Here is a 24,244-nt window from a genome sequence, read left to right as displayed (position 1 = left end):
TGTGGGAAAAAACACATTTTTACTGTTCCAGTGGATTCAAAATCTAGAGAGGTGGACAAAACTCTGACCCTTAAAAGGTGCTTAGTGATGAAACTCCTTTCTAGCAAGGTACAGCTGAAAGGCTAGTGATATTAAATTACCATGCCACCCTAATATCCTTCAAACTAGGAATCCTTAAAAGCAAAAAAAAAAAAAAAATCCAAAAACCTGAGAAGCCATGTTCTTTACTATCAGGGATTTATACTCTAATAACAGAGCAAAGTGAAGTTGTGAGTTCAGGTAAAATAATGAAAAAAAAAGTGATCTGTGCCATAAGAAAGACCCAGTAGGTTGATATTGTTTTAAAGGTTGATTATGGAGTCCAACTTCCTGCATGGCTAGATCACCTACTTAGCTCTGTAATTACTTAAGCTTCCCTACCTCCATTTTCCCATCTGTAAGATGAGAGCAGTAGAATCCTCTCCAGGAAGAATCTAGGCAGCAATAAATCTTAGTGTGAGTAATTCTTCAGTATTTCTCTTCATGACTCACTTCTGTGCAAGTGTTTGAAAGTGGATTTAAGAGTATTAAGCCATAGTGCTTAGTGAGTTAGAAGCTTGTGTTGAGTTCACAATACCTATTGTCTACTTCCAACCCTTCACCAACTCTAATATAATCTTTCCAGCTCTCTGCATCTTAGATTAGTTCTTTATCTAAACAAACATAGGAAATTCCACAAAACCAGACATCTTATCAGTATCCTCAATGGTGCCTGGCACATAGCAGATACTGAATACATGTTGGTTCAGCACAACTTGGGATATTATGAAAATGATGATGCACACCAGGCAAGAATGGAATGTTGTGAAGGAAACTTAAATTTACCACAAAATGACTAGCTTTCCTCTTTTAAGATTCCCGAAGGAGATAAATGTCTCTGTCGAGATATGTGCACAAGGCTTGGAGTCAGAAGATATTGCCTGGGGTCATAGCTCAACCACTCATAGCTTAGTAATGTCAAACAAGTGGTTTAACTTTATGAGTTTCATTTCTTTCATCAGAATATTTTACTTATTGCTCATGGTTTAGTGTATTTTGAGATAGCATGAGAAAGTCTTGGGGTTCCATTCTCAGCACTTCAGAAAAAGCCCCAAAACAACCCAAAACTGCAGTCTTTTTGAGGGATCCAAAGATAAATGCAATCTGAGCATGTGAAAACTATAATATAGACAAGAACAAATGCACTAATTTCATGCTTTGCATTGGGGAACTATAAATCAGAAAAGTCCAAATTGGATTGCTGTTGCTCAAATATAAAGCAGCAAGGCTAAAGTTTTACTGTCTCCCAAACAAGAGGATCTTAAGAATATGGGCATTTAATAACTTTTTTTGGGGTGGGGCAGAGCTGAGGACCAAACTCAGGGCCTTGCACTTGCTAGGCAAGCACACTACCGTTGAGCTAAATCCCCAACCTCAGCCAGGCTCCAGGTGGAGCTCCAGGAGTCCAATTGTCGAGAAAGAGGAGGGACTGTAAGAGTGTGAATTGTTGAGACCAAGATTAGAAAAGCACAGGGACAAATAGCTAAACAAATGGAGCAGGCCCTCTGATAAGTGAGACAATTGAATAGCTTGAACTGTTTGGGAGGCACCCAGGCAGTGGGACCCAGACCTTGTCCTTAGTGCATGAATGAGCTGGCTGTTTGGAACCTTGGGCTTACACAGGGACACTTTGCTCAGCCTGGAAGGAGGGGACTGGACCTGCCTGTACTGAATCCACCATGTTTAAATGAATCCCCAGGGGAGTCTTGGCCCTGGAGGAGATGGGAATGGAGGGGAGGGGTTGGGGATAAGGTGGGGGTGGGGGTGGGACGGGGGAGGACAGCGGAACCCATGGCTGATGTGTAAAATTAAAACACAAATATAATAAATTTTAAAAAAGGAAAAAAAAGAATATAGGCTTTTATGTATAGTCTGTCTTTCAAGTACAGCTGCATGAGAGACCTCCACATTCTTACCACAGCTCTTTTTGGTGTTGTACCTCATTTTTTCTGAGCCAGCTCCCCAAACATTTTCACCCTAAAGGAAGACAAGTGCTGGCTAGAACTGTATCAAGGAATTGGCCAGGGTCCCATCCAAGGTCATAGGCCAAAAAAAAGAAAAAAAAAACCAAACAAACAAACCCAGTCCTTCTACTCCCACTCTCGATGATACATAGAATGCATGGCCAGAGGCCAGTTCCTTTTCACATTTTTCATTTGTGTAAGTTCAAATTAAAATTTATAATTTATATCTATGTCTCTACATGATGGACCTCTGTAGAAAAGTCTTTCTCCAGATCTTCACTGTTTATGTTCAGAGCAAATCCTCGACCCTTATAAACATATTTTGTGCTTGTTTTTCTGTCATATATGTTCAGGTGGCCTATGTAATTTAGTTGTAGGATTAAGTGCGAATGTAAACTTACACACTTCTGGAGCATACTTTCTCAGTGAGCTTTCCATAATATACAAAGCCACTTAAAATATATGAACTGGCTGCTGGGAATTGAACTCAGAACCTTTGGAAGAATAGCCAGTGCTCTTAACCTCTGAGCCATCCCTCCAGCTGGGTTTGATCCTCAGCTCGCTCTCTCTCTCTCTCTCTCTCTCTCTCTCTCTCTCTCTATATATATATATATATATATATATATATATATATATATATATATATGAACTGGCTTTACTCTTATACATTGACTTAGTTAACTAACAATGCTAAGATTTAATGTCTATGGTGACTACAAGAAAGATTGGAATAGCTATTCCCATTACTCAACAGAGTTGCTTCTTTCTTTCTTTCTTTCTTTCTTTCTTTTCTTTTCTTTTCTTTCCTCTCTCCCTCTTCCTTCCTTCCTTCCTTCCTTCCTTCCTTCCTTCCTTTCTTTCTTTCTTTCTTTCTTTCTGTTGTTGTTTTTAAAATCTTTTAAAAGAAGCATGCTGGGCGGTGGTGGCACACGCCTGTAATCCCAGCACTCGGGAGGCAGAGGCAAGTGGATCTCTGTGAGTTCAAGGCCAGCCTGGTCTACAAAGCGAGTTCCAGGACAGCCTCCAAAGCTACAGAGAAACCCTGTCTCAAAAAACCGAAAGAAAGAGAGAGAGAGAGAGAGAGAGAGAGAGAGAGAGAGAGAGAACGAAAGAAAGAAAGAAAGAAAGAAAAAGAAAGAAAGAAAGAAAGAAAGAATCATTTATTTGTAGTATATGCATTAAAGGAAATACAACACAAGACATCATTTAATTTCCCAGTGGTAACTGGAAAGTCCAGTAATGTTGAATTTCTTCTGGACTATAGAAAAGACAAACAAAAAGTGGTTGAATGTGTTTAAAAATTAAGTGAAATATTTTCAAGAGTTTTAGGTCCACTTTGTAGGACATTAACGAATAGTTGCTTTATTTGCTGCTTGGAGCTGACCTTTTCTTTACTCTTACTTCAGGTTGTGTGCATGGTATAGCACCAGCAAATTAACCTTGCATGTTTCTTTTCAGCTGAGTTGCTTGCCACTGTTGCTGGTTGACACTGGGCTAACTGCAAATCTTCAAGCTGCATAATATCTAACATGTTGCTCAATAGTGCCTTCTATCTCACCTACTTGTGTATGTTGAAATCTTTCTTTCATGAAGATTAAGAAATAGCCCAGGAAAAACAGTCCTATATTCCCAAAGAATTTTCTAAAATTGAAAGCACATTTTCTCTTTCCATCCCCCATTTTATTTCGTATGAATTGAGTCTCCAACTAGTTGTGTCATGATTGTTTCATATATGTTTCCTATGCATACATGTCACCTTTCAGAGCAACTTACATTTTCTCAGAAATTCCTGTGCTCTGAATTTTGAGAACAAATAATAGAGGCTTCAGTCAGATGATGATAAGTTTAGTTTAAAGACAGACACCTAGAGCCTCTAAAAACCAGACACATACAAGTAAATTGAATGTGTAGGGGGCTGTCATGGCACTTTCTGCATAGTGGACTCCACAATAACTTTCTACCCTGAACATATCAAAAAGTAAAGTATCATTTTTAAGAGATTAGGATGTTACCCAGTTTTGCACTACAACAGTATCTAAGCAATTGCTTACTTTTACTCTGAAAAGCTGTATACTGGAAAGTGCTCTTTTACTGGTCATAGCTGACTCTTGCAGTGTCAGTGTGTAGATGCTTCCTGTTTTACAGAAGTTACAGTTACCATTCTTTCCAAGTCTAGAGTTTGAAAGGAAGCATTGTAGTGTTTTAGCTAATTTCATTTATTTTTTTCTTGCAGGTTCTGAAAAGTGCCTTTTCTGAAAACTCTGCTGCTTGGATTCTACTCTAGAGCTCTCTATCCAAGCCCTCTCCCAATCACCCTCCCCCTCCTGCCCTACAAAACTTGCTGTGCTTGTAGTTCACTGTCAGTAACTTGCCCGTTTATTTTTTCTCTCATTCTCAGTTTTCTTAGGCATTTTCCATCCCCCTGATTTTGCAAAACTATTTTTTAGGTTACAACATCCTCCCAACCTTACTCTTCAGAGCAAAGAATTGGGGAAACAGACTTTTCTCCCCCTGATCTGAGACCATTCCACACATTGAAGGGCAGCCAGCAACATACGCTTTTTGTAAGAATAATTGAAAACCTCAACTAGACAGCATAGAATTCTTTTGAAAGTCTGCCAGTTATTTGAAGCAAATTCAGCAAGGGAACAACATATAGCATTCAATATCTTAACCTTTATAGTTGCCTTCTTAGGACTTGGTCTCTAATTTGATTTTTGGTTATTCTGATACAGAGTTGACTTAATAAGTGGCTTTTTGTGTCTGACCAGATCAGATTTGACTTCAGTGAGAACCTAAGTGCTAACAAACACATTCCACCAAATCAACCTGCTCTCACTTCACATTTGTTTCAGATTCGCTTAACGCCTTGAACCATCCACTGTCATACTATTGTCCGAAAGAGGGTGCGCTTGATTGCCATTTTGCTTTCAATATGACAGCTGTCAATGTCGCTCTAATTCGAGATACCAAGTGGCTGACTTTAGAAGTTTGTAGAGAATTTCAGAGAGGAACTTGCTCTCGAGCTGATGCAGAGTGCAGGTTTGCCCATCCGCCAAGAGTTTGCCATGTGGAAAATGGCCGTGTGGTGGCCTGTTTTGATTCTCTAAAGGTGAGTGCCACATGTATGCACATAATTACTTCAATGTGTTCATTTCTAGACATTTGGAAGGAAGATGTACTAGAAAAGAGTAAAATTAAGAGCATTAAATTATGTGTTACTTGCTTTAAGAGTAGATACAGCCTTTCTGTGTGCTGAACTAAGCCAGAAGGAGGCTCATTCTGCCAAAGTCTACTTATCAAGATAGATATACATATAAAATAAAAACTCATGAATTTTTGTAGGTCTGAGGTATTATATCTTAGCTGAAGTTGAAGATAATTCTCCATATGTATCTCTGAATGGTTTTTAACTTACTATGTAGAATAAGCTAGCCTTGAATTTATAGCAACCCTCCTGCCTCTGCCTCCTGAGTGCTGGGATTGCAGACATGCACCACCACACCTGGATAATTTACCATCTCATGATATTTTAATTTCTATATAGAATTTAAAATTTTTATTATGGTTATTCATTTTATTATATCTGTAAATATTTTGCTTGCCTATATGTATGTGCAGAATGTGCATAGTTGGTACCCATGGAGGTCAGAAAGGGCATCGTGTCCCCCAGAACTGGATTTACTGATGCTTCTCAACCAATATGTAGGTTCTTGGAATCAAACCTGGGTCCTTGGCAAGAACAAGTGCTTTTAATCACTGAGCCATCTCTCTAGCTCATGAAATTAGGATTTTTAACACATTGATCAAAACTATCATGCAACAAAGAAACTTTTCGATGAATTACAGTATAAATATAGCTTATTATATATATTAGTAAGGTATAAATGCCTGAGGCCAGTCAGCTCTCAGAGGATAAATAAAGTAAGACAAAGCATATAACTTAAAACCTCATTGTTCAGGAAGATTAGACATATTGTTATAAAAATAACTAAATTTTCTTTTGAACACACGATTGAACAACTTCTGATTTGTAAGTATCAAGGAAGGCTTAACTGCCAAAGTTGTAAAGCTTGAGTAAAGCAAAATTATGAGGGCATGTGGGTGTTATATATACTAAGACATAAATGATTGTGTAACATGAGAATGTATTTGTTTTCATAGTTACCTTAAAGTAAGGATAAGAATATCCAAATTAAAGCAGAGATGCAAAAAGTGTGAATGGATTCCTGATTTAATCAATAGATTTGCCATCATGCATTTGAAATGATTTTTGAGATTACAGCCAGATGAAATAGGCTTAACAAGAATTTTTCTTACTTTTTATTTATTTAAAAAAATTTTTATTTTACATGCTCTTCCCAGTTCCCCCCTCTCTCCTTTCTTGCTTTCCCCTCCACTTTCCCCCATCCTACCCCCCTCCACTGCTTAGAAAGGGTAAGGCCTCCCTTGGGTAGTCAGCAAAGTCTGGCATACCAAATTGAGCCTCTCCCCACTGCATCAAAGCTGAGCCAGGTATCCCACTGTACAGAATGGGCTCCAAAAAGCTAGTTTGTGCACTGGGATAAGTCATAGTCCCCCTGCCAGGGCTCTATAAACAGATCAAGCATCACAGAGGGCTTAGAATTAAAAGAAAAAATCTTGATACTATGTGACTATCATCATGATCAACTTCACCTCACTAACATTTTTATTGCTGGCTGCATTGGCTATTAGAGGTCCATTCCTTTGTTTGCTAGATTACTTAGAATATGTTTTCAAATGCTTTACTGTGAATGTTTGTAGTTGAAGTTTGCCTGTGTCCACCTGGCTCCTGCAGCTACTCAGACCCAAGTAAACACACAGAGACTTAAGTTACTTATAAACTGTATGGCTGTGGCAGGCTTCTTGCTATCTACTTTTTATATCTTAAATTAACCCATTTCTATAAATCTATACCTTGCCACGTGGCTTGCAGCTTACTGGTAACTTTACATCTTGCTTCCTCTGTGTCTGGCTGGTGACTCCTGTCTCCTGACTTCCTGTTCTCAGAATTCTCCTCTTTGTCCCACCTATACTTCCTGCCTGGCTACTGGCCAATTAGCACTTTATTTATTAGCCAATCAGAGCAACACATCCACAGCATCCACAGCAAATGATTCTCATGATTGGGACCAGAAGTGCTTCAGACTTCAGAGTTTTTTGGATTTGGGTATATTTTCATGTACATAATGAGATATCCTTGGAATGTGATCCAACTTTAAATAGGAAATTTAATGCCATAGGTCATTTTAATACAGTATTTTAGTTCATCTGTTGATTGTATGTAATATGAAGTCATGTATAGAATTTTTGAATTATGGTATTACATTGATGCTCAGAAGCATTGGATTTTGAAACTTTTTGGCTTTTCAGGTTATGGATGCTCAACAAACCTACATAGTTTTACTTAGTTCTTGGTTGCTAGTTTTTACTGTGAACCATTCCAGTTCAATAGTAGAATCTTAATATGAAAAAAAAAGATATTATTAAATTGAAAAAATCTGAACTGCTTTTATTTCAAGCAGATCTAATAACTAAAAATGTTATTTTTTTTGGCTGGTGACACACAACTTTTATCCCAGAATTCAGGAGGCAGAGGCAGGCAGATCTCTGTTGAGTTCAAGACCAGACTGGTCTACATATCAAGTTTCAGGACAGCTAGGGCAACATAGTGAGACCCTGTCTCAGAAGAAGAGCTTATTTGTTTCTTCATTCTTTACTCATTCATGCTCTATCTACAGTCATCTTCTGTGTATTGCTTTCAGTCTATTGCTACAGGACTAGGTTGTGTCTTGAGGCAAAACAGAGCACTGAGCTAAATAGTGACACCTTTCACCCAGAGCTCTTGCAAGTCCAGAACACTAGGCTCTTTGTCATCTTGGTTCTGGAGATGTAAAATAGAGTCCTAGTGAGCCCCACTAATCTGATCCTTCAACTCCTTTTTCTCTCAAACTTTGAGTGATGTTTTCTTTAGTTAATATATAATGCCTTCACTACCTAACTTTCATAATGTCTGTGGAGATTCCAAAGAGACAACACAAATGAGAAACAAAAATTATATCTACAAAGTGAATCAAATATAAGGTTATTTTCTTGCAATTAGTGAAGTGTTTGTTTTAGGAGCTATTAAATAGGGTTCCATTTAGGTAGAGTTTATTACTTAATGCTGCAAGCTCATGTGCCCAAATCCATTGCTATTTTATTTCTACAATTTACACATCACTGTTCTGTGCTTTACTCTGTGATAGGGAATTCATCACAGACTATACATTCTGTTCTTCTAGGCATCAGAGAATAAGGGATATGTGTGATTTCCCTAATATTTGATATACTTTAGGTCACTGTTCCTATTAAAGGCAAAGGAGTACTTACTATAAAGTAAATACATTGAGGAAAATAATATGAAAAATAGTTGTTTACAAAACACATGCTGGGCATTATAGCTTAGAAAATGTTTAATTCAGGCACTAAATAATGACTAATGAATATAAATATATCACTTAATTATTTTCATATGCTATATACTCTCCTAGATCCATTGCTCTTAAAATAATTCAGGCATTATGTTAATATCTTGATGATCAGTCACACAAGATAATGATTTACATAATCCTTACAGTTTTAATTTATTTTCATGAAAACTTCAATATTTCAAATATATAAAGAATTAAAAGGCTTTGTATTTTTAATTTGCCATTTAGATAGCACATTCATCAGAGTTCCATGTCTGTATAAAAGCTTTGTAGTTCTTTTTTATGTTGCTCCTTACCCAAGATATGCATGAACGCTATATTGAGATGAGGGTAATTGACCTATGCTGATTGTACTCCTATCACAGTCGCTGCTTCTCTTGAAACACCATTAAAATTTATCTGTGTACTTTTTTTTATCAGTGGTTAAAGAAATGAAGCAATCATTTGATTTGTGGGCTGTGGCTTTTGTGTTTTGGGTCGTGAGTGTGCACATTAGTGTGTGTGTATGTGTGTGTGTTCATTCCATTAGCACTAGCTACTCAACCAGATGATGGTTCTTTGCCTACATAATAGGTACAATAGGTACTGTATCAAATTTTCACTTCATAATGAGAGGAGATCATGAAAATAGGAGGGTGAGCTGAATGGATGATCGTGCATTGTACTTTAAGAACTGCTCATAACTGCATAAATGTTGCATGTTTAATGATGAAAGTTGTGCCATTTTCAGATAGGGATCTAGCTTGTGAAGCCTGTAGACTAATTCTCAGCTACGTAGAAGAGTTCCATGTCATGTTGCTATGCCACTGTTTTTTACTCAATTGCCTTGTCTTCTTGGTACATTTATTTTAAAACTTAACTTTAGTATTATTTAACCCATTTTATACTGATTTCTTGGCGTTACATGCTGTCATTGATTTAGATTGGCATTTTAAATGAATTCCCCTTAGATTTAACAAAAGATCATCTGCTTGTGCTTGTTTTCATAGCCAGCTTACTCTGCATCAAAAATATTAGGCATATCTTGTACCTTCATCCACTCTTTTCTTGAAGCAGTGTATGATATCATCCACCTGCTATGCAGGAAATACGTAAGTGCAACTAGTATTTTATTATAACAGATCAACAGCAATTATATCTACCTGTCATAATCAGTACTTTGGGTAGTTTTATAAAAACTACTTCCTAGTTAAACCATAAGAGCAGTCATACTCAGAGGATAATTATGTCGATCTATACATATTCTTAAATGATGAGAACTGGGAGAGTGATACACATAAAAGACCTCTAAACCATGTCTTCAACTTCATGTATGATTGCAACAAGTACAGTGATAAAATGACAAGTGAAACTTGTTATGTAGACATCAATATAACTCTACCCATTGTAGGTAATAATTGGCCCTACGATCCATATATTTTATATTTAGAGCCACTAATCACAGCAGTTTTCACTAGCTTAAAACTTAAGTATTTGGGAGCTAAGGCCTAGCACAGTGGTTGTTTGCCCAGCACAGTCAAGGCCCTGGGTTCAATCTCCAGCACCACACAGGAAAAGATAATTTTGACTTAATTTTTGCTCATCCATGTTTGCTTAGGCACAGCTTGCCAGAAATCAGACCATTAGCAACATAACCTCAAGGATTACACAAAACATAGAAACAAACCAATTGTGAACTCTAGCAGATAAGTTTGTCTCTACTATAAAGAGAGTCATGGAAAATAATGCTTTACTTTAAAATATCTTTCTTCTTTGATACTGCCCTTAGAAAGGAATACTCCTTCATTTATAATAGTCTTTTGGGGAAATTTTCAAAAATCTCTTGAATGAAAAATAGATGCATGACTAGTACCCAAACAGCCTTAGTTTATTTCAACTTTTTGTTTTGAAATGAATTTAGACTTACAGAAAAATTCCAAAACTAACAGAAGCACTCCCTGTACACTCCACCCAGATTCCTCTAGTGTCAACAACTTACATTCCACTCATAATACAATTATCAAAACCAGAAAATTAGCACTAAGCAAAGCTCCTAAAGTAGTGACTTTATTTAAATTTCCCCAACTGGCTCCCAAAGGCTCAGTGCTTCAGATAATTAATGTAAAGAAGTTCTCATGTTTACAGTATTTCAAACAAAACTAGGAAATCAAGAATTTTGACTGCTGAAAGACTATTCAATTAAAAACTTACCATTTATACATGGGGAACTGAAGAATTAGTGAGAGAGGGAGTTAATTTCTCAAGATCACTACAAAATTATCAGAAGACCCTGATGATTCCAATCTTTTGAGTCTTTATTACATAAGAAAATAAATGGAGAAAATATAAAAAAGGCATTTAAATTAAGGTTTATGGTTCATGTTTAGCTCTTTTTCTGTGGTTATTGTTGGTGACGGGGTCTTAGAGTAGCCCAGACTATTCTCTAATTCTAAACAATCCTGATTCACTTTCCAGTTGCTGAGATTACTGATAGGAGCCGTAATGCCTGACTCATACTCTTAGTTTATTGTTAATCATTTAGACTGTTTGTTCCAAAATGGAGACAAGAAAGTAGATACTGTTGGCTTAGGATGTTATTTCACATTATGATGATAGCTTTGCTCAATTCCCCAGCAACAGAACACTGGGTTGTCTCTGTTCCCTTTTCCATTCCTTTTCCCAAACATCACATTGTTGGGTTAGCTAACCAGATCGGTGGCTGATTTTTCATAATGCTCCCTGATGTCTGATGTTGTCATGTACTTAGTAGTAAATTGCTCTGGTGAGCTGGTGATATCTGTTACCAATCGCCCGGAAATATTGTACTAGTTGTTCAGCCTCAAAATGGATTATTTTTTAAAAATAACTTCAACTAATTTAATTTACCTAAAATTTTTATAGGGCCATAGCTCAAGGTCATTTCTCTCCTAACTTGCAGCCAAATAGCAGTTGGGCATCGGTGATGTGCAACTCAGGATTCGATCAGGAATGTATTTGCCAATTCGCAATTTGATTATACCATTACCATGTGATAGGATAAACTTGAAAATCTGAAAATTAAAAAAAAGTGTCAGCTCCTTGGTTATGAAGAAATTCTTCCGTGTTAGAGAAATATAGAAATAATTTTATTTCTGTTAACATAGCTATGTGAATTTATTGCAAATACTGTCATTTTCTAAATCATATTTTTGTGAACTGTGGATCCAGGTACTTAAGTACATTTAGAACTTGGGGATGGTTTTTTTTAAACATGACTTTGTACCCAGAATATCATTTATTTACTGCTCATTTTCTCCCCAAGAGATGAACTTTCTGCCTGTACTATCTTTGAAATGACACTTTTTCCCTAAATCCTGTGTCATTTGATCTTCAACTTACAGGCTTACGTGTTTAAATCATAGCCATCTACTATCTTTTCATTTTCCTGTGTGTATTTAACTATGTAATCGGTGTTTGGGTTTTTTAATCTATTTTTGTGGTTATTGTTGTATAACCTGGATATGTAATTCTGTTTGAAGTTTCAGCATTGTTTGGTTTTTCTTTTACAATTAGTTTTTAATTTATTTTTAAATTTTTTTAGAGAGGTTCTATGTATCCCCAGATGTCCTGGAACTCACAGTGTATACTAGGCCGGCCTGGAACTCACTGGAAACCACTGCCTCTACCTCCTGAGTACTTGGGTTAAATGAGTGGGCTCTATCTACAGGTTACTTTACCCAAGGTCAAGTTTATTGCCAGATGCCAGAAGTAATTATACATTTAAGTTATACTTTCATTCTTTTTATACTTTTTTGTCTTGATGTTATTCTCTTTAAAAGGTCAGTAAATGATTCCATTTTTTGTCCATGCTTTATTTTCTATCTGGACTTAACCACCTGGTCACTGGAGATAGACTAAATCATTTTTATATCTTGTTTATGATATATTTGTGCAATATTATTTGCTGTTGTGCCTAATCTGTTATTTGGTTGAAGAACATGTGGCTATAGGATCCATTCATTAGAAATAGTTTTTCAGCTATGACTTTTTCAGAAGCATTTGTAGCTGGAGTTTTTCTGGTCCTGCCTGGCCCACATTTGGGAAAAATCTCTCTCACCCGCCAGTCCCACAGTTGCTCAGACTCAACTGAGTAAACACACAGAGACTTATATTTCTTACAAACTGTATTGCCATGGCAGGCTTCTTGCTAACTATTTTTATATCTTAAATCAACCCATTTCTATTAAATTATAAGTTGCCACTTGGCTCATGGCTTACAGGTATTTTAACATCTTCTCAACGGTGGCTGGCAGTGTCTATCTGCCTCAGCCTTCCACTTCCCAGAATTCCCTTCTCTGCTTGTCCTGCCTATACTTCCTGCCTGGCTACTGGCCAGTCAGTGTTTTATTTATTAACCAATCAGAGCAAAACATTTAACATACAGAACATCCCACTGCAAGCATTTATTAAATGTATGCTTTCAACTGGATGTTTTCTATCATAAATGGACATCTTTTTTTCTGTTGAAATTCATTTTTTACACATATAAGAATTAACCTTTGGTCCTATCTATATTCTTCTAGGTAAAGAATGGACAGTGAAGGTACTTTCCAAACTGTAGAAATTATTCCTAAATTTGAAAGTGTAAGGCCCACAGTAATATAACTATGTAAAATATAGCAAATTCCCTAAACCAAGACATATTTTGAGTGTTGGTCACAATTTGCTGACAATCTACATAGTACCAATATTCTAAATTTTCTCCATGCAAAAATGAATAGATTGTGCTGTTGCCTTTTTGGATTGCTAGGGGTGAAACCAAAGGCCTCTTGCCTGCTAGCCACCAGTTCTACCAGTGAGCTATTTTTGAAGGCCTTGTTTTCTGTTGTTTTGTTTTGTGACAGAGTTTGACTGTGTAGCTCAGACACGCCTCCAACTCCTAGTCCTCCCTCCTTAGCCTTTCCAAGAGCTGGGGATACAGGTGTGTTTTGGGCATCAGAAAACGTTTTCCATCTGTGATGTCATACTCTTTATCTAGTTTGATTTATGCCCTGAAATACATTGTATGGACAGCATTGCACTATCACTAATCTTTTACCCAGAGATGAGATTGTTTTAAGACTACATTGCCACATTGTCTTAGATGTTTGTTCATGGGCCTATTTGTGAAAGATAGTAACACTAACACAACAATTTGAGGATTTTTGACATCTTCAAGAACACTGCATTTTTGTTTTAAAGATTTCACAAATACCTAATCCCTGAAGTTGTTTTTCTTTTGTTAATGTTTATGCTTAAAACTTACATGAACTTAATTTTTTTCTAGCTTCTCTAACAGCGTAGTTTGGTTCCTTCATTTTAATAGCCAAGAAAGTACCTTATATGGAAATAAATTGAAAGAACTGGGTCTGCAGCTCAGTGATAAGGAACATGTTTCATTCATACTTGCAAGACCCCAAGTTCCATCACCAGCAGAGAGAAAAATAAGTTCTGGAAACAAATTCTGTCTTAAATGTAACTAACAAACATTAAAACTATAGACATTTTCATTCTGCCAGTACATAACACAGAAGAAAATATTTCATTTTAGGATATTGTCTTATTTTTCAAGGAAGCTCAAGAATCATCTTGACAAATGCTTCTTTCTTTGGTGAATTATAAATGTAACCATTAAACTATTTGGAATGTGACATGGTATCAGTAAGTGGCAATACACAGAGAAAATGTTACTTTAGACTAACAGCTCTGAGAAGGGCTCATTGTGTGGCCTCAAGTAAATCATGAGACTCCTACCAACTATGTTTCTCTTCAAACAACAGCCTTTGGTGGCACATACTTTGGAGGACCATTTGTGGTTTGTTACCTAAATGTCAGGGATTATTTAATGCTGAAAGTTCTGTTATATCCAATAGAAGTTCTATATGCATTCAGTTCCCAAAGACATGATTTGTTTTAAAAAAAAAAACAGTTACTGAAACTTCTTACTTATTAGACAGTGATTGGGCTCAACACAAAATTATGGAAGATGTGACTCTTGCTTGATCTCTTAGTATAAAGCTGCTCTATCATGTGCATTAAGCCATATATTATGTCACAGTTTAAAGAGGCCAGAGGAAGGACAGGGCAGGGATTATGTCCAGCTGTAGAGATTAAAGACATAGTCATGGAAGGAGTGGTGTTTGAAGTATTCTTTGAAGAAGGGATAGGCAGACATTCAAGTCAGGAGTAAGTTAAGCTAAGTCAGAAAGGGAAAACTGATGTGTCTTCAGAGCTGAGTGTTACATTTGGACAGGCAGGATCACAGAGCATGAACTGAAGAGGAGTGGGCTTACAATTCAGTGAGTAGGGTGAAGGATGTGACTCTAAGTAGAGTTCGTTATTGGTGAAATTATTAAGGTCACTCCACGTAGTTAAAAGGAAGGTTTATTTTGTGAGGTAACTTACAAATGAAGGGAAAGGTAGGTTGTAGAGTCTGGCAAAGGTAGATGGCGCAGTATGGCAGTGTTCTCAGGAGAACTCTGCTCGGTCTACCTCCAGAGTCCAGGGTCCAGGAACCAAAGAGATACCTCCCATCTCAATCCTGTGTCTTCAGCGTCCTCTCTCAGCCCCGCCTTGTGGGCGTGACCATTACTGAAGCCTCAATGGGGGTTGGAACTTCCAGGCCAAGGCTGGAATGACTACCCAGTACAGTGCATGCTTAGCATGTACAAGGTTCTGAGTTCTGTCTTCAGCACACACAGAGACAGTTAGTACAGAGTTAGGACTCTAGGCTTTATTTTATAGCTTTGAGAAATCTAGAATATTTTTTGAAATGAATGTAAATGTGTATATGTATGTATATATATATATATGTATTTGAATCAAGTCATGGCAGTGGTAAGAGAATGCCATCAAAGGTGTTGGAAATCCAGACAAAGCCATTTGGGTGCCTATTTATCAATCTATTGAAGCCCATGAATCATGGGTTCAACTTGACATTGGATTGCTTGAACTCATTTGCTGTTACTGAGTATTTTAAATGTGAAAAATCGATTTCAAATAATTTTAAGACAAAATAATTTTGAATACCATAATATTATCATACAAATAATTATTTTAAAGTAATATTCAGTGGTAACTATTTAGGGAAGTTTTTAGACTGGGACTCGAGTATGATTCCTCTGTGAATAAAATCACTGGCTAGTCTTGCAAAGGACCTGGGTTTGATTTCCAGCATCCACAGCCATCTGTAATTCCAGTTCTATGGAATCTGACACCCTTGTAGGCACCAGGCACCACCGTGGTGTTACAGACATACATGCAGACAAAATTCCCGTAGACAAAAAAAGGACATAATTTTTAATAAAAGAAAATTATAGCTGGGTGGTGATGGTGCATGCCTGTAATCCCAGCACTTGGGAGCAGAGGCAGGCGGATCTCTGTGAATTCAAGGCCAGCCTGGGCTACAGGGTGAATTCCAGGAAAGGCACAAAGCTACACAGAGAAACCCTGTCTTGAAAAACCAAAAGAAAAAAGAAAAGAAAATTAGAGTTGGGCTGAGGGGGTGGCTGAATTGTCAATGTGCTTACTGTACAATGGTGAGGACCTAAGTCGGGATCCCCAGAACCCACATAAAAAGCCAGGTATGTTAGCAAATGCTTGTAATCCCAGTGCTGGGAAGTGGAGAAAGAATCCCTGGGACATGCTGCCCAGCTAACCTAGCGTAATTGGCAGATTCCAAATTTAGTGAGAGATCCTGTCTTTTGTTTTTTAATGTGAAACATGATACAGGAGAATATTTGATATCAACGTCTGCCATCTACGTACCTGCACACACATCAGTGCACTCCTCTAAACCAATGCACACATGCACCACACACATATACTACACACACACACCACATATTTTAGCCTGGCTGTGGTGGCACACACCTGCAGTCCCAGCACTTGAGAGCTTGAGACAGAAGGATTATTAGTTTGAAGCCAGTTTATGCTAACTACTGGTAGATAATCTGTCTCAAAAAACAGGTTTTTGTTGTTGTTGTTGTTGTTGGTTTTCTTTCTTTCTTTTTTATTTTATTTTATTTTATTTTTTTGAGACAGGGTTTCCCTGTGTAGCTTTGCGCCTTTTCCTGGAGCTCACTTGGTAGCCCAGGCTGGCCTTGAACTCACAGAGATCCGCCTGGCTCTGCCTCCCAATTGCTGGGATTAAAGGCTTGCGCCACCACCACCCAGCTCAAAAAACAGTTTTTAAAATTAAGTTTTAGTAAAGATCTCTCTTTATCTCTGTTATATTATTTGTTGTGCATTAGGTTCTGTCTTATTAGCATATCTTTTTTTTGTGACTAGCACATAATAAGGCCCTTAAAAGTACTTCTTCAGTGAAACACAAACACCTTATGGACAAAATGTTTATACAATTATATGCCAACTTTCTTCACTCATTCACATTTTAGCATATATTTGATGACCAATAAACTGCAGATTTGTGCAAATGGAATTCTATCCCTCAGAATAATAGAACTTTGTTCAAATGTTGTTGGATATTCTATAAATGTTGCATTTTGTGTACTTTTATCTTACATTGGGACCTTCAGTGTTTTCCTATATGGATACCATTAAATATTATTTTTAAATAATTGGTGTGATAATCCAGTAAAATTCAAGCATAAACCTAGAAAAAAATGTTTGGAATTGCATATGACAGCACACAGGTAGCTCACAAATCAAGGTATTATTAGAATCATTATTAATTATAATGAGGTCATTTTTCAAAGGATTTTTTTAAAAAAACATGACTGCCTACTCAAATAAACACACACACACACACACACACACACACACACACACACACACACACAGTTCAATTGATAATATGCTCTAAAAACTCTGTGATATTTGGAGCATAGAAAGGCAAAGAAAATTTCAAATAAAGAGAATCCATGCATTGACACTTCAAAAAGTGTTCTGTAACTGCAATTTAGTAGCAAGAACCTCCTTTGAAAGAAATAGGAAGATACTAAGATAGTAGTCTGCAGATATAATTTTAAGGAAGGGTGTCTAGGCAGACTTATGAGTTATATCTTTGAGTTTTTTAAGTGAGGATAATCTCTTCTACTTTTTCCATCTTTATGACCATTCCTAGATAGCAATGTCTGGTATTCAAAATAGAATATTCTGAGGCCATGCGAAATCCTCAGTAACCAAGATATGAGCCAGTTTGGGCAACAGACTCTGTTTTCTTTCAAAAACAGGAAAGATAAGCTGGGCATGTTGGCCAGTGCCTATAATCCCTGAATTTGGGAGTTGGAGACAGAAGCATCAAAAGCTCAGGGTCATTTTTAGCTATATAATGAGTTCCTGCCCAGCCTGAGGCACATGAGTCCCTGTCACAAAACATACAAATAATAGTGACAGAAAGACAGATAGATAGAGGCAAGTTTCTGGAATATTTTTAAATGTTTAAATAAAGAAGAAAATAAGTATTTGAAGTATTTAGTAGCATTCAGTTGAAGTCAGCTTTGACTATATTAATGGACAACTGACCTGTCAAGAGAATCAAGACTTTTCTTCAAATTTTGATGCCTTGCTTTGGTGGCACATAACATCTATTCCATGTTGGAAATGACAAAACCTTTTTTTTTTTTAACACACTTTCCTTATTTCTCCCCGAGTATTCCACTAGAGGAAAAGGGTAAGGAAGAAATGAGGTTGCTTTAAGGCACAGATTATAAAAGGTAGAGGAGGAAGGGAAGCGAGGAGGAAAAAAACGAGGGGGCACAAAAGGATACATAGGCAAGCTTTTCATTTTGAAATAATTTGCCTTAATATCTCCATGTTGAAACCAAACTATAATGAAATTGTAGTGAGTAAATTACATACTACAATGTGTGTAGGAAGGGTAATAGAGAAAGGCCCTTCCCCAGAGAGAGAATTCCTTATGTCATGTTGCCATACTTTCCATTTGAAACTGCTCTGCTTTCCACAAAAAAAAAAAAAAAAAAAAAAAAAAAAAAAAAAAAAAAAAGCAAAGGCAGAACCATAATGAGTGATGCCTCAGGGAAATTCCAAGTCTCTTCATCAAACTTGCTCCTCCTCCTTCTTCTCAGCTACCATTAGTCATCCTGGACACCTTGGCTTCCTCTCCTGGTTTCCCGTCCCTTCAACAGGCTTCAAGTCTCAGAACCCCTTCAGCCTTTCCTTAGGCTCTGCACCTTCAGAACAGATGAGGCTGACCTTCATGGGTGAGTTCCATGAAGTCTTTGGAGCTAAACTGGGTCCCCTTCCTTTCTTCATCAGTATCTTAGCACAGTCTTTTCCACATGAGAGGTGCTTAGTATCATTTTCATTCTTTGTTCAGGAAGAAAGCAATGCAGCTAAATACATCTTCATGTTTTCTTATGGTTGTCTGAAAGCTCTGCATTACATTTGGGGCCCAGTAATGAACTTTACTGTATATTTGGAATACTTTGATATACTTACCAAATTTTAAAAGAATATCCTGTCATCTCTACTGTGTCAGACATGCTCTTTAGGCCTATTGTAATGATCTTATTGGAAAAATAACCTTTCTTATAATTCATTTCTAAGATTTTTTTTGAGGAATGTAGCTGTATAAGTTAGAAATAGAGCAGGTCAACATGGGAAGGATCTGATTCTGTGTCTGAGTTGGTTTTTTTTTTTTTTTTGCACTTCATTAAGTGCCTAGATAGTTTTTATTTAGATGTTATTGTATTCTGAGCACTCCAGTATTAGGAGCTGGAGATCTAAGTTTAAAATAGATTTACAGTGATAATCACATCAAACTGTGCCCCATACATTTAGTACAATTATTTATCAGTCTAAAGTCAAAGTAAAGAAGAAATAAACTAAGTGCAGCTGCAACTAATCTTAATATCCAATGGAAAAAGAAAAAAATATGTGGAACTTGTTGATACTTTCTTCACTATGTTAAAAAGGATGAGTGAGGATGTAGCTCAGTGGGAGCATGTTTAAGGCACTTGGTTCTTTATCCAGCACTACATGAGGAAGGGGACATGTGCGCGCATGTCACTTGCGCGCATGCATGCTCATATATGTACATGGAGAGACCAGAGCAGGACTTGGAGATGTCTTTCTCTAGCTCTCTGCTATATGGCCTGGAGACAATTCTCTTCTTGAACCAGAAGTTGGTGATTTCAGCTAGGCTGGCCAGCAAGGGAGCTCTCAGGACCCTGCTATCTCCAGGGTTACAGATGAACTTTGTATTCAGTGCTTGCTTTGAGGGTTAGGAATCTGCTGATCTTCAGATTTAGATTATCCATATTGAGACACTAGTCAGAATTGGGCTGTTTGTTTAGAGGTAAAAGCATTTTCTTGCCTTTAGCTCATATTTTCCAGATGTTTCTTGGGGGTGAAGAGAAGGGGTAATGTTTTCAAATGACTGGAGCTTTCTGAAGCCAGTGAAGGTACAAATTTAAGGAGAGCTGAGGGAGTTTTTTTCACTTCCATTTGGGTCCTGAACAAACATTCAGGAAAACATCCTGGCAATGCTTGTAGAGGAAATATGCTTACCATGGAACCAGAGCTCTCATGTACTTACTTGCCATTATAACTAATAGCTCTATTTTTGTAATCAGAAAATGAATTTATTTCCTAGGAACTTTGAGAAGACCAGTCTTTCATTTAGTGATCTACATTGGCTTACTGTACATCACTGCTAGCACTATTACTGATGTCAGAGTCATACAGTAAAAATGTGCAACTCTTCACTGTGGCCTTTTATAAAAAGAATTATCAGTAACAGGAAAATGCTTGGTAAATAGCTAAATCTGTTGTTTGATAAATAGAACAGTATTCCCTGATAGTCTCGGTTCACAGAAGTATGGTGGCAGACTAGCTTCATTTGGACACTTGCTGTAAATGTATGTTCTCTTGATGCATCCAATACCTGCTGAAGAAGACAAATGAGGTGTTGTACTGATTTTCAAGAAACCCTCCTGGTATATGTGATGATCACAAATATTTGATAGGTTTTAGTCTAGAGAAAAGTATAACAATTCAAGAGAATTTTTACAAGTGTGTGTTGTTCTCCCCAGTGCTTTGTTGTTCCTGCTCACTTGTTCAACTGTGGGAGAAAGTGGTGTCTGATTCACAGGACTCATCTACTCTTGGAAAGCCTGTTACATTTCTCGATACAAAAGCATCACAAAGCTTATTATGTGAGGGAAGGCTCTGAGAGACAGGAGTTACTGCTTCATATCCTAACATTTCTTAAAATTCTTTGACCATAGAACTTTATTTTGGTGGACTATATAGAAACTTCTCATGAAATATTGTGTAGGTGATTAGCCAAGATGCATATTGTTGGATAAATGTGTGAAAATGAAATTAAATAAAATTGTCTTAGCTATCTATCTGTCTGTTATAATGCTTTAGAAAGGTTAGTGAATTTCTGTACCTCTGAAGCTCTGATATCAGTATTATGGACCTACAAAATTTTATAAGCAGCAAATGTGAGGACAAAATTTGTACGTGTGTATTTGCTTATGGTATATATGCCTATGTATGCACATATCACTTATGTCTGTAGGTATGTAGTAAGTAAGCATTCTTTTGCATTCTTTACATTTATATGAGTCAATCTCAGCTTCCAAAAGGAAAAATAGAAAATAAACTGACTCTTATATAACCAGATTTAAATTGAGATTCAACTTTTATTATTTAACTACTTTGTATAATATTTGAAATCCATTTGCTACATATAACACCCAATTATCTTAGAAAAACTGTATCAAAGACTATGATGTTCTATGCCTTGTGTATAATAAAAATGATTTTTATATATTTCATTAGGATTCTAACAAGAATTTCTGCTGTGCTAATTTTCAGAAACTTTGTTTGTTATATTTTCTGAGTGCTGGGACTAGATCTTGGGGCCTTTGGCATAATGGCAAGTGCTCTACCACCAAGGTTTCCTCTAGCCTTTGTTACTGCTAAATCATAGTGTAGGCCACTTGTAATAGGAAGAGAACAATTAGTCTCTTGAGTGATAGTTTCTGGACAGTCCAAGAGGAGAGAGCAAAGGGTATTTGAAGTGATTTAGGAGAATTAAAGTAATATGTGGCTCTGCTTTTTTTAATCTTCTGCTCCTCTACCTACTATAACACTAGGATATGGTAGCAGCAATTGCTTAACAGCAATAGCCAGTTCTCATAAGAGAGATCTTCTCAGTTTTCAGCATTATGTATAAATTATTTATCTAGGCATTTGATAACATATTTCTTATATAATCAAGAACTATATAGAGAATAATGCATTACTTCCAATAGAGAGCTAAAATGATACAAATATCTGCAATTTGTTAGACTGTAGTGAATTATGAGCAAGTACTTTAGTTTTATTGAAAAAAACTAATAAAATACATTTTTGTATATGTTACTATTTTATTTCCAAAACATACTAAATTTTCCCAGTCCCTATAGTCATTCAGGTTAAAGGCTATGGAATTAGGAATTATTTATAAATTAATGGAATTTGAAATAATTACAATATAGTGCACTTGGATTCCACTTCAGCATTCTTTCCAGTAGAATCTGCATTCATATTGAAATTTATTCCTGTTTAGGAAAAATACATTTAGAATTGTGAATAGTCTGTGTTAGCTGGTTTTCTGTTGCTATTACAAAAATCCCTTAAAAGAAGAAAAGATATATTTTGCCTCACAGTTTCAGAGGTTTTCATCTGCTGTCTGTCCTTGGATCTGTTAAGTCCTGTGATAGGAAAGCTGTGGCAAAGGAAGCCTGCCCACCTCATGGCTGCCAAGAAGAAAATAGAGATAGACAGATATGGAAGAGATAGAGAGAAAGCTCAAAAGAGAAAGGGAGAGAGGCTGATTGAGGTCTCAAAATTGACTTCTAGTATATATTCCAAGTGATCATAATTGGGCCTAATATCCTAAAGTTTATGTCACCTGCCAGTAGAGTTACCATCTGGGTGGCAAGTTTTCACACATGACCCTTTTATGAATATTGCAGATCCAAACCAAAATAATCAGTTATAAATGCTTGATTCTCATAACAATGGAATATCAATTGTTATTGTTTTTTCTGTAATACTGTCTCTAAAAGTATATTTTTCATTCTGTGTGTTCAGTTGTTCAGTCACTTATCATATGAGCCAGATTCTTGTCATCAGCAGATGTCTATAGCACTTTATGCTTTAAAAGTCATGGAAAAGAACTAAATGGTAAATTGAAGAATTGATATGTGTACATTAGTGATGTATTTACATGATGTAGTCACCTACTCATTTATATCTGAACTGAGCTTTTGGTGGGGAAAGACTTTTGCGAGATAGTGTGTGTGTACTTTATTTGAGTTGTCATTTGCCTCTGTTTGTAGAGGAATGGAATACTTCAGAAGAACAATCCGTATTGTTCTTTTCAAACTGAGGTTGAACTTCTGTGAAGCTTTTGGAGTTTTGCCCTACAGCACTCAAACACTTGTGATCAGAGTAAGCCTGCTCTAGAGTGAAAACACTGTTTTTAAAGTTCTTCAGGTGGTAATAGTGGTCACAAAGTGCCACTCTTTCCCCACTGGTTCTCTCTCTCAGTAGAGTTTTGCTTGACTCTTCCCTTTCTCTGAGTCTTAGTGGCTTGTGCTTAAGCTCCCATGACCCAACTCCTGAAAAATTAACATTGTTTCTCCCCAACAAACTGAAAAAGGGCTGTGTTGAAAGAGAACATTTAATCATTCCACTTTAGGACAGAGGGAAGACTTTCTTTTTTGTTTCAGTGACTGACTAGTTGCTGCATGTTTTTTGTCTCCTCCCTTTTAAACTTGTGTGTGTGTGTGTGTTGGATGTGCAAATGCTTGTGCATGTGGATGCCAGAAGTTGATGTCCTGTGTCTTCCTCTACCATTCTCTACCTTAATTTTGAGGTAGAACATTTTTTTGATGAACCTGGGGTGCATGCTTTGAAAGACTGGCTTGTCAGCAAGCTCTGGAGATCCACCTGCCTATCACTGGGGTTATAGAAAAATGGGTTTCCTTGTGACATTTTCACAAATATACATCATTATGCTTTTTCTTATTTGCCTCCTCTCTCTGCCCTCTCCTATTCTCCATCTCTTGGCTGGTCCCCTTTGTTCCCACAGATAGTCCTTCCATCTGCTTTTAAGTCACTCAGATTCCTTTACACTCTCTTGTTCTCCCCTACACTCTCCTTTTAGATCTCTTCTTTCCCTATCATGGTCCCCTTCTCAATGAAATAAATGTAAATATTCAATAAGTATTTGAAAAGTTGTTCAACAGCCTTTGCCATCTGATACACAAACTAAAATTTCTTTGAGATTCCATTTCTTCTCAGTTACAATGGTTTTTGTCAAGAAAGCAGGTTCTGGTGATGATGACAAGAAAGAAAAACCTACATACACCATTAGTGGCAATGTGAACTAGGCAGCCATTATTGAATTCAGTAAAAGGATTTCATAACATACTAAAGATATGGCTACTGTATGACCCAACTGTACCACTTACGGGCATATACAAAGACTCCTAAGTCAGCTAACTATAGGAATACTTACTTGCACATCCGTATTTAATACACTATATGAAAACTAGTTTTAAATTACATTTATTTATTTATGTGTATATCCTTATGCACATGTGTGCTATAGTGTGCACATGAAGGTCATAAGACAACTTGCATGAGTCAGTTCTCTCCTACATTGTGGATCCCAGAAATCAAACTAAGATAGATCATCAGACCTTGTAGCAAGCGCCCTTAACC

General features: G+C 36.8%; 1 protein-coding gene across 1 annotated transcript in view; it reads left to right on the top strand.

The window, feature by feature from the left end:
* Positions 1-4,977: 4,977 nt before the first annotated feature.
* Mbnl3 (muscleblind like splicing regulator 3) overlaps positions 4,978-24,244 on the top strand; it is a 56,281-nt gene continuing 37,014 nt past the window's right edge. The window contains exon 1 of the mRNA XM_036174994.1: positions 4,978-5,154. Coding sequence (XP_036030887.1) covers positions 4,978-5,154 — 177 coding nt within the window. The remainder of the gene's footprint in view (positions 5,155-24,244) is intronic.

The sequence above is a fragment of the Onychomys torridus genome, chromosome X (genome assembly GCF_903995425.1).
Source record: "Onychomys torridus chromosome X, mOncTor1.1, whole genome shotgun sequence".
NCBI classification, from domain to species: domain Eukaryota; kingdom Metazoa; phylum Chordata; class Mammalia; order Rodentia; family Cricetidae; genus Onychomys; species Onychomys torridus.
The sequence above is the reverse complement of the archived record's forward strand: the minus strand, read 5'-3'. Positions and strand labels throughout refer to the sequence as shown.